Consider the following 11313-nt stretch of genomic DNA (forward strand, 5'->3'; position numbering starts at 1 on the left):
GCTTTGATATTTTTTACTGGACCATAATCACTTAATTAAAAAGAGATACAATATTGAGATGAGAAAAAAATATGCAGCGTAAATGTATTTTATAGTGTATATCAGTCCAATTATATTTAAATTTTAAAAATAGAAGATATTCCAATCATATAAAATAAATTTATTACGATGTGTATTTTGTTATATGATACTAATAATTTAAAATGATTTGAATAATTTAATAAATTAATAATTTTTATTGAAAGTATAAATATTTTTATATTAATATTATATATTCATTAAATTTTTTAATAATTTATTGATTTTTTATTAAATATGTGTAAAAAAATTATTTTTACACATATCTATTAATAGATGAGAAAAAAGAATATATATCCATCAATCTCATTTATTCCGCCACATCACATTTTTATTTTTAAAATATTATAATAATTTAATAATATAAAATATTTTGATTAGATGTTTACTGTAATATTTAATCTCTTAATAGATTACAAATAAAGTTTAAAGACAAGAAAATATTAGAAATAAAGTTTTTATTTTTGCCAAGGCTTTTCATATTGTTGGTATATAGTATTATTTTTTAATAATATTAATGAATAAAATGTGGTGTGCGTGAAAGAGCGCAGGCGAGAGTCTAGTTTGTCTGTCATGAAAAACAAAAAAACGCCTTAACGGCGAGAAAAGGCGAACGATGCGTTATGCGTTTTTTTATACAAACAAATTCTTATGTCTCTCTATCGTAACCGACTTCTTATTCATTCTTACAAACAGATCTTGCATAAACCCTATATAGATTCTTTCTCTTTCTCTTCTTCAAACTTTTCTCTCCATTTTCCATCCTCTTCTTTTCTTTCCCGGCAAATTCTTCCAGATCTTTCTTGCTCCCTCTAACCGTTTCTTGCTCTCATCCGCATTCGATTCGATTCACATTTTCGCCTTCTTTCGATTCATCACAGTGGTGGATCATCACTTCCGAGTGGCGTGGTGGTGATGATGGAGCACTGGTTGTTGCTGTTGTTGTTTTAGTTGTATATAGAAGAACAAAAATGGATGATAGAGGTGGTTCTTTCGTCGCTGTTAGGAGAATTTCGCAGGGTCTTGATCGAGGCAACACGTGCCATTCAACTTCTGGTAACAAAATTTCTGTTTAAACTTTAACTTTCATCGTGATTTATCGGTTTTCTTATTCGGAATTGAGTTCGTTGGTGAATTCATCCTTCCACTGATTTTTAGTTTTTTTTTAGGTTATATTATATATTATGAATAAGCTTTTGATTGGATAGATTTGAGCTTAGTTGAGATCTATATCGAGCTAGTTTACTATGGAGTATTATGTTAATCTTAGTGCGAAAAGCTTTTTACTATGCTTGAAATATAAAAAAGTACTTTATGTGATGAGGTTATTGCGTAGATCTAGCACTTGTGAAATGCACTAATCTTCGTTTGGTTGGAAGCTGAAGTTGTCAACTGATTTAGTACAAAAATAGTGAGAAAATTGTAAATAAAGCAAGTGGCTAGCATAATGATTAAAGCAAACGAGTCTACCCTGTGGTCATATTTGTTATCATGTTTGGAAAAATATCAGTAATGAGTTTTATTAGACATATAAGACTGTTTATCTAGTGATGGATACATGATATGAGTAATGAATGAGTGTTATCTTACTGTGGCTTATGTAAACTGATTGCTTTAAGAAACTGAAATGAAGTGAATAAGAAACTTAAAACTTTATAGTAAAATTTGGAAATTCGGATCTTTATTTATGCCTAGTTTTATTTTGTTACAGCTGAGCTTGTGACGGGATCAACAGCATGGCTTGGCCGAGGTTTATCTTGTGTCTGTGCACAGAGAAGAGAGAGCGATGCTCGACCATCTTTTGAATTAACTCTATCCCAGGTAATATATTTTGTGAAGCAGCAATTAAATACTCATCGATTTTCGTAGAAACTAACACTCAAATTATTGTTATGAATTTTCTTCTTAAGCATCTTCTCAACTTATATGTGTATTTAGTGTACATTTATATTGAAAAATCTACAGTCTTGCCAAATAACAACAAATGTTTTTCAATTGTAATTTGGGTTATTTCAGGAAGAATGCCTGCAGAGGCTTCAGAGTCGTATAGATGTTCCATATGATAGTTCTATCCCCGAACACCAGGTACCATTTCTATTAAAAAACTTCCAAGTCTAAGTGTTGTGAGATGTGATGTGACAATAACTATCAAGTCCACCAAAGACCAAGTTGTGTGCCTATAGTTTTAGGTGCGACTTATGGCTTATTATCATATGTGCAGACTTAAATATCTTAGAGTCTTAAGAATATAATTAACTGTTTTTTATGTATTATCTTAGGAATCCCTAAGGGCTTTATGGAATGCCGCATTTCCTGAAGAAGAGCTCAGGGGCTTGATTTCAGAGCAGTGGAAAGACATGGGATGGCAAGGGAAGGATCCATCAACAGATTTTAGGTAGATATTATTCTTGTTGATTTCATCTCGTTTTCATTATAATTTCTTGTCACTAATTCTATATCTACATATCATTGGCAGGGGTGGTGGTTACATATCATTAGAGAATTTGCTGTTTTTTGCCAAAAAATTTCCGGTATGTCCTGTTTTATTGTTGTTCCCTTCCCTCTTTTGGGTGTTGTAATCAATATTTTGGAGCCTTATGAATGAACCTCATCTGACTGCCTAGAGAGTTTAATAGAGTAACCAAATTGGTGTATTTCATCCAAAAGAAAAGGCCACTTTGTTTCCAATAGTAAAAGAACACGGGTAGGCCATATGTATACATTTTGTTGTAAGATCTGTATTTATTTGAAGAATGACTGTGTCTTCTTGTTTAATGTCATCTGTTTGGGATCAATAGATTGTCATCTATTTCATCCAAAAGGGTCTTATTTGTTTCATGCATGCTTAATGAGATGGTTGATGTAGGAACAACAAATTAGCTGAATTCCTTGCGGATCTGAATAAAATTATTGCTTCTGGGTTTTAGACTTCCTCCATGATAGAAGAATTTTGGCCAGTTTCATTACTTCATTTTTGAGACAAAATCAGTACTTTTAGCCTGAATTATAGACGAGAAACAAGAATGATTTTGAAATTGATTGGTCTTGTTTTCTTTCTTCTCAATGTCTTCAATTGGTTGGATGTTTAAAATCCAAGCCTGTCTAAGCATTATGGGCTTTACATATTGTGAATTGCGATAACATGACTTAATGCTGAGATTCCTCAGTAGATAATTTCCAAAAATATGGTCTATCCTTTTTCTTTGGGCTGTTGTCCCGAGTTTCCTTGCATATTTTCAGTTTTCTGGTGTTCGAACATGAAATAGACTGCATGTTGCATTTGTTATGAGTATTCAATGTGGATAGTAATGTTTCTGATTCATAGAATTGGATATGATCTTTCAGTTTTTCTAGTCACATTTTTGCATTTTTGTTGGGCCCTGTTTTCCTGATTTGTCTTTATTAATCTAGCTTTGATTGAATCCCTCGAGAACTTCCCGTTCAAACCTTAATCTATTTTGACTTTGATGTTCACGTCTCTTTATTTTAAAACATAAACTTTTCATTTTGTAGAAATCTTTTCAAGATCTTTTACGGAAGCAGGAAGGAGACCGTTCAGTGTGGGAGTACCCATTTGCTGTTGCTGGTGTTAACATTACATTCATGCTTATTCAAATGCTAGATCTGGAAGCAGGTTGATCAGTTTCTCATTTTATTTTAGTTCTTACTCAGCATATATCATTTATAAAAGGATACATGGGAGATGCCTGTATGTACGAGAATACTTGTTTACTTTATTTTAATGAATAGAAGAAGTTGGTTCCAATCAAATGACATATGGCCTACACAATTAGCATATGTAATATCTTCCTTATTATAAAACTTGTTGTTACTTGTTAGTTTTTTCCGCAGAAATTTTGCTAGGTTTTTGTTTGTTCAAATAAAATTTTGAAATCTCTTGGTTCATGCAACATGTTCCATCCCAGATTTAGCTCATCATCGACCTTAGAATATTTTCAGTTATATTTTCTGATGTGATATTTCATGAATTCATAACAGATGCCTTCCCCGAGTAATGAACTGAATTGGATTATGAAGTTATTTGTTGGAGTACTAATGTTGTTTGCCTTGACAGTTAAGCCAAGGACACTGGTGGGAGCAACCTTCGTAAAATTCCTAGCAGGTAGGTAGCTTTATTGATTGCAATGTAATTATTGATTTTACTTGTTTCTTTTCCCTACAATTAGGAAGTGGAGCAGAAGCTTTTCTATGGATAATTTTTCTTCCACCTCTTTAATCTTTTTACGCTTATTACATTCTGATATTACTTGATTAGTGTTGTGTCATTTGTAATAGATTTGTGAAAAATCACCTTTTCTTACAAATTGTATTAAAAAAAAAAATACTTGTGTTACTAACATTATAGCTTTTACTAGATATATAGTTGTAGTATTCACTATAGGTAAACTTTGTTTCAAGTAACTAAATTCATTTATGTATGTATGACAGAAAATGAGTCAGCTTTTGATCTTCTCTATTGCATAACATTCAAGCTGATGGATAATCAATGGCTTTCCATGCGCGCGTCATACATGGATTTTAATGTATGTATTCTTTGTCATGAATAGTTTGTAGATAAAGGGAAAGACTATGCACGGGCAATCTTAATTAGTAGTTTCTTCAGAATGCTAGTGATTATATTTGCCTATATGTTTATATCTATTACTTAATGTTGTTACAGACAGTGATGAAATCTACACGCCGTCAGCTGGAGAAAGAACTTCTGCTTGAAGACCTTACACAGCTGGAAGATGTACCCTCATACAAACTTCTCACACAATAGATATCAACCCTTAGTCCGTCAATCTACTAGTTTTAACTTGAAGATTATTGTACTTGATGTGATGCTACTCGTACTCCCATTCTTCCCATTTCAACATTTACCCTTCTAACATTCGAGCAAGATCAAGGTGAGCCGTGTATGATATCATCAAGGTTTTGAAGACAGAGTGAAAGTTCAAATCCGGTTGGAGGATGTGTTGTGACGGGCACACTGCCAGGGGAGTCAGAAATGTAGGTTTGCTTTGCATGGTGCCAAAAAGATTAGATTGTAATGGTTGTGGTTTGCCTATGTATTTCGTTGACGTCCATTAATGGGCAAATATAGAGTGCAGTATTATAATTCAAGCAGGCTCGCTAAAGTTGGTAGCAACTGCTGACCTTGTTTGTGAAGGTATTCAAATACTGCATATTTGTTTGAGTACAAGATATAAAGTTTGAGTTGTTGAACGCTAGGATTCTAACTACTCTGTTTTGCTCTAAGTATAGTGGTTTATTTTATACATGCAATTTTCAGTCTTTAGTATGGTAACAAATTTAACGATCCTGATCCCTTCAACAGAGCATCTAAATTCAGTTGACCGTTATATGGATCAATGTTGCTTTGCTTTTGTAATGACCCATTGAAATGATCACACATTAATTTTGAACTTCTAATATATAAGAGCTATGCTGAGCTAATTGGATTCGGGATGAAAATACAAACAAAATGTCTCCATTTGAAGTGGTCATTGGCTGTTCTCTCTAGCAACTGGAAGAGTACTTCTGCTATGGCAATAAATATTTGGTGAAAATCACTCAAGAGGATAAGATTAAAGCAATTATTAAAATTAGAGGCTGGTTTAACTCATGTGATCTGAATGAGTCGTTCTATACGAAAGAGTTGATGTTTTGAAATATTGATCAAAATAAAAATGATCATTGAAAAATGGGATATTAGCAATAAGGATGAATGAGATTTTTAAAGAGGAATGCTATTTTAATACTAGTTTTTCTACTCCGTTTTTTCGGTGTAAGTGTCATTGTAACATTGCTCATATTTAAAATAGCAACACAACACAAATCAGCTATCTCATTCAACTATAGTTCAACAGCTATGATGTTTATCTCTACAAAGTCTAGTTCTTTAGTTGGCGAAGAAAAAACCATACACTGTCTGATTAATACAGTCAAACATTCAAAGTGGATTTTGTCCATAAATGAAGAAAAAACGCCAGTATTCTTTCTACCATTGAATCTTCTATTGAATTAAGTATCCTAATAAAATTTTAGACTAATAAAATTTTAAAAATATGTGTATACAATCGCAATAAAAAAGGAAAGATGAAATTCTATAATATAATAAAATTATACGTATTACATTAAATTACAATGAATAGAAAAGAAAAAAAAGAAGTGATAGATCACTTGTTTAGTATAGTACCAAATATAGTACCGTAATTATTTGTCTGTTGCTTAAATTGTTACTTATTTTATGCATTATTTAACAAGCTCTTATTATCAACAACAAAAATGACGGGTTTGACGATGAGGTAAGAATGGTTGTGTCCAGCACTAATCTTAGGAATGGATTTATAGGCCAGTTTATTTTATCATTAACAAAATAGATTTTTATATTTAAATAAATTCTATAAAAGTGTTTTTCAAAATATTATAAATTTTTTTAAATTTGTTTTTTATAAATTAAAAACTGATTTTGACATTCTATAACATAAACATATATTATTAAAGTTCAAACTATAGTCAAAATCACAATTTTTCAAAAAATTTTATCTAAAAAATGAGAAATAGCTTTAACAATAAGTGATTTTTTAAAATTTTGATATCCAATTTTTTTTTAGATAAAATGATGAAATATCTAAAATAACATTTTAAGAATAATTATTCAAACCAATTCATTTGAAGCTTTTATGAAAAACTTCTTTATAAAATTTTTTTACACCAAAATATATAACACTATAAAAATCATTTTTAAAAAAAGTCAAAACAAACGGACCCTATATCAATTTGATGTGCAAATTACATGGATATTAACTTTATCCGATCTGACATTTCTAAAAAATTGTTCAGGAGTTTGGAAATACACTCCTACTAGGAGAAAAAGTTATATTTTATGTTTGAATATAAATATTCGGAAGAGGAAAATTATGATTTTTCAATTAACTAACCTTTGAGAGTTGAGAGGGTGAAAAATGGTTTCTTCTAATATGTGCACACTTTTGTAGTGGACTATGATGATTTTATTGGGTCTTTTGAGAAATAACTTAAAGAATACAGGTAGGCCAATTGCACCGATACTAGACGAGTGGCCTGCAAGCTACGTGTTGCAGGCCGCCCAAACCGGTTATTTATTCTAAGGCTCGCAGTTGGTCTTTGTATTGGGCATGACCATAGTCGTCTTAATCAAGCTACGTTTTCTATTGATTTAATTGGTGGAATATATCGAGCGCACAAAATCAATCAACGAATAGGGAATAATTATTTCTTCCATAATTGCAAGAAGTACCCGGTCTTCCAACTCACGCGCCTTTAACCAAAAGAAGGGGAAACTACTCCTCTTGACCTCTAATTCAAGCCCAATAGATCTCATATATATATATATATATATATATATATATATATATATATATATATATTATATATATATATATATATATATATATATATATATATATATATATATATATATATATATATATATATATATATATATTGTTTACAAAACGGGAGAAGGGTCGTGAAATTCTCAAATATATACAAGGAACCATTACCCTTACATGGGCGGGCTATTAATACATCATAAACCCTAAATCTCAAACAGCAATACACAATTAGGGGTTGTACCTCATTGTACTTTTTTAGTAAGTACAATTGACACCTATCATGAGGCCCTAGTTAAATTGGCATGGGTCACCATCGTAATAAACGACCAACTCACCGTCCGCCTCTAACATCCTCTCCAATATGGTAAAGTTGGCAGCAACTCAGGTGGCGACCATAAGCCCATAACAGAGATGTGTATCATCGTTATGTACGATTTGCATCGCCGCAACCAAACTTTAGAAGATAATGTCCTTAACCTCCAATAGCATCAGTAGGAGACAAATCATACTGAGGGGGCATAAATTGTAAATTCACAACCTCTTTCTGATGAGATTTGGGGAGTCATGTTGTTCCTTTTTGGATTGGCTACATTATACAAAAGAATATTGTATGAACACATGATGAACATGATGTTTTAGCTGGTGTGGCACATCTGGCGCCAACTGCTTTTATGAAGGAAGACACATGTGGGAGCAGATGTCTTAGCATGTGGCCCTTGTCAGCAGGACAAGGTTGTTGTTGTATGCGCACAATTTTCCAATGTCTATTGTGTGTTTTCTGTTACTTGTGCGACAATGCTTGTTGCTATCTTTTAGCAATCTGATTTATTTGATTAAATTAAATTTAAATCAAGGAGATTTAAATTTGAATTCAAATCAAATCAAATCTTTTATGGAGCTTTTTTTGTGGAACAAAATCCTAACTGAATCTCCATCATATATGGAAGAGATCAATGCCAAAATCCAAGGAGAAAAGCCCAACTATAGATTTCTATATAGAGAGACTCCTTCACACCTTTGAGATTATCGAGCTTGTGTATTATTTGGGTTTTATGATGAGTCTTTGTTTGTTGATAATTGTACACCATTTTATTGCTTCATTCATATCATAAGGCGTAGTATATGGTTTGTGTAGTTGGGTTGTAATTCAACCTTAGTCACTTTAATTATTTTGTTGATCACTAGGGTTAGTGATTGAGAGAAAGTGAGAGGGGGTTCTCATATTTCGGAAGAGTCCTAAAAAGAAAGACATTGAGGGTAGAATTAAGAAGAGGGACATTGAACAATGGTCTTGTTCATCTAAGATACTTTGTACTAATTATATTAAAATAGTGGATTTCCTTTCTTGGGTTGGATGCCCTCCAGACGTAGATGTTGTTTGTACCGAACTGAGTTACCAATTCTCTTGTGGTAGTTATTGTTTTGCTTTGTTTATTTATTATTGTCATGCTGTGTTTCAACTGCTTTAAAAAGTTGGATAAGTTGTTTCAGATATTTGGTTCAACATTTGTCCTTTGAGGACCATAATATCAATTGGCATCATAACAGACACCCTGCTATGTTTGAGTGAGCTCCAGGGAGATATTTTATATACACGTGGACAACACAAAGGATGGAAGGTCTAGCAACAAACCACCTGTTTTGGATGACACCGATTATGATTATTGAAAACTAAGATGGTTGCCTTTCTTAAATCCATAGACAACAAAACTTGGAAGATTGTGATTAAAGGTTGGAAACATTTTATGATTACTTCTTAAGATGGTATAATAAGTTTAAAGCCTGAATTTGATTGGTCCAAAAATGAAGATAATGAAGATCTTGCTAATGAAAAATCCTTTAACTCCATATTCAATGGTGTTGACAAAAACATGTTGAGATTTATTAAGACGTGTAATAAAGCTAAAGAGGCTCAGGAGAATCCCAAGACTACTCATGAAGACACATCCAAAGTGCGTATATCAAGGTTGCAGCTTCTCACAGCATAATTTGAGAATTTGAGAATGAAAGAAGATGAACCCATCTCTGATCTTAACATCAGATTTTGTGACATTGTCAACACTTCATTTGCCTTGGGAGAGAAAATGTCTGAAGAAAAACTAGTCAGAAAAATCCTTAGATCCTTATGCAAGAAATTTGACATGAAGGTTACTGCTATTGAAGAAACCCAAGACTTAAGCATCATGAAAGTTCATGAATTCATTGGTTCGTTACAAAATTTTGAGATTGCTATAGGTGATAGATATGAAAACAAGAACAAGAACATTTCCTTTTTATCCAACTCGGAAGAGGATGAAGATCAAAGTGAAAGCATATCAGATGTTATAGCTCTTATTGAAAGAAAGTTCAACACATCCTTAAGAAGGTTAGACATATAATGGAGGACAAATTTCCAAGATAAAAGGTCAGACATCAGTTCCTAGAGCAAGAGAAAATATGAAGATAAACCTAACCAAAGCAAATAAGTTCAATGTCATGAATGTGAAAGGTTTGGCCACATCAAAACTGAATGTCTTACCTTTCTAAAGAAACAAAAAAGAAGATTGACAATCACTTGGTCTGATTTTGATGATAAAAATGAAGGATAATTAACTAACAAAGTGATAACCTTAACTAGAAAATATGACTTGTAGTGAGTATGATTATGAAGATATCTCAATAGAAGAGCTTGATGAAACTTATAGAGAGTTGTTCACTGAGTGGAAGGAATATTGTATAAGAGAAACAAAAGAAGACAATAAGTGTCCTACTCATGGAAAAGGAGAAACTCGACTCAATCATTGCAGATCTGAAAGAAGAAGCCATATTGTTAAAGTTTAAACTTGACAATATGACAATATCTAAACATCTGTTGAAAAATGATCCAGATACGTTGGATGTTATGACAGGAAATTTGAAGGCTGTATGGTTTGACTACAGTTCCATGAACAAAAAGGTCAAAATTCCCAGCAATAAGTTTGTTGCTCCTACAAAGAAAATTGAGTTTCTGATGAAGGACCACATGATTAAGCATCCAACTCAACATGTGTCCCCTTACAACAAAGGAAACAAGAGGTCATCTTGGAGGTGTTACCATTGTGGAAGATATGGCCATATAAGACCTTATTGTTATAAATTGTTTGGATATACTCAGTCTTATAATCAACAAAGGCCCAAAAGGAAGAAAGAGAAGATAACTCAAGTTAAGAAGGTGTGGAAGGCCAACGAATGTGTTACTTATCTTATTGCTCATACCTCTCTTAAGTTTCATCAAGAGAGGATTGGTATTTTGATAGTGTATACTCAAGGCACATGACTGATGAAAAGAGTTATCTTGAAGAGGTGAAGCCCTACTCTATTGGTTATGTCATCTTCGGTGATAGAACTGGAGGAGGAATCAAGGGCATAGGTAAATCGGTTAGTCCAGGTTTCCCTTGTCTTGATAATCTTTTGTTCGTAGGATTAAATACTAACTTGATTGGCTTAAGTCAACTATGTGATCAAGGTACGAATGTGAGTGATCAGTGCATTTTGGATGCACGTTCTTCCATGTTTGTACTTAAGCATTTCTTCGGTTTGCTTTGATTATTTTTATGTTTTAATGTGTTTTCATAATTTATGTTATTTTTGCACTTATTTAATTTTCGTATTTAATTTTCAGCATTAGCAGCTTTCGCGAGAAAAATCATATCTTGAGCTAGGAGTATCGGATTGAGACGTGCTACCAGTCGATGGAAAGCTAAGAAAAAGATCTACAACTTTTGTTCAGAAATCGAGAGCTGAATCAGACTTTAGCAGGGCCAGAAAAGTCGTTGAAGTTGCAGCATTAGTTTTATTTAAGTTTTGGGTCATTAGTTTTGGGCTTGGGTTATGT

General features: G+C 32.5%; 1 protein-coding gene across 2 annotated transcripts; it reads left to right on the forward strand.

The window, feature by feature from the left end:
• Positions 1 to 602: 602 nt before the first annotated feature.
• On the forward strand, positions 603 to 5340 carry LOC127126889 (uncharacterized). 2 transcript variants are annotated; one of them, XM_051055892.1, is made up of 9 exons: positions 603 to 1134; positions 1790 to 1899; positions 2095 to 2163; positions 2358 to 2473; positions 2555 to 2609; positions 3592 to 3712; positions 4154 to 4201; positions 4528 to 4622; positions 4760 to 5340. In XM_051055892.1, exons 1-9 carry the CDS (start codon positions 1050 to 1052, stop codon positions 4859 to 4861), a joined length of 801 nt encoding a protein of 266 aa, XP_050911849.1. In that variant the 5' UTR covers positions 603 to 1049; the 3' UTR covers positions 4862 to 5340. The 2 variants fall into 2 exon arrangements, with proteins under 2 accessions (XP_050911849.1, XP_050911851.1); XM_051055894.1 differs by having other exon boundaries at positions 4764 to 5340.
• The last annotated feature ends 5973 nt before the right edge of the window (positions 5341 to 11313 follow it).

Source organism: Lathyrus oleraceus, chromosome 3, assembly GCF_024323335.1.
Source record: "Lathyrus oleraceus cultivar Zhongwan6 chromosome 3, CAAS_Psat_ZW6_1.0, whole genome shotgun sequence".
Classification (NCBI taxonomy): Eukaryota; Viridiplantae; Streptophyta; class Magnoliopsida; order Fabales; family Fabaceae; genus Lathyrus; species Lathyrus oleraceus.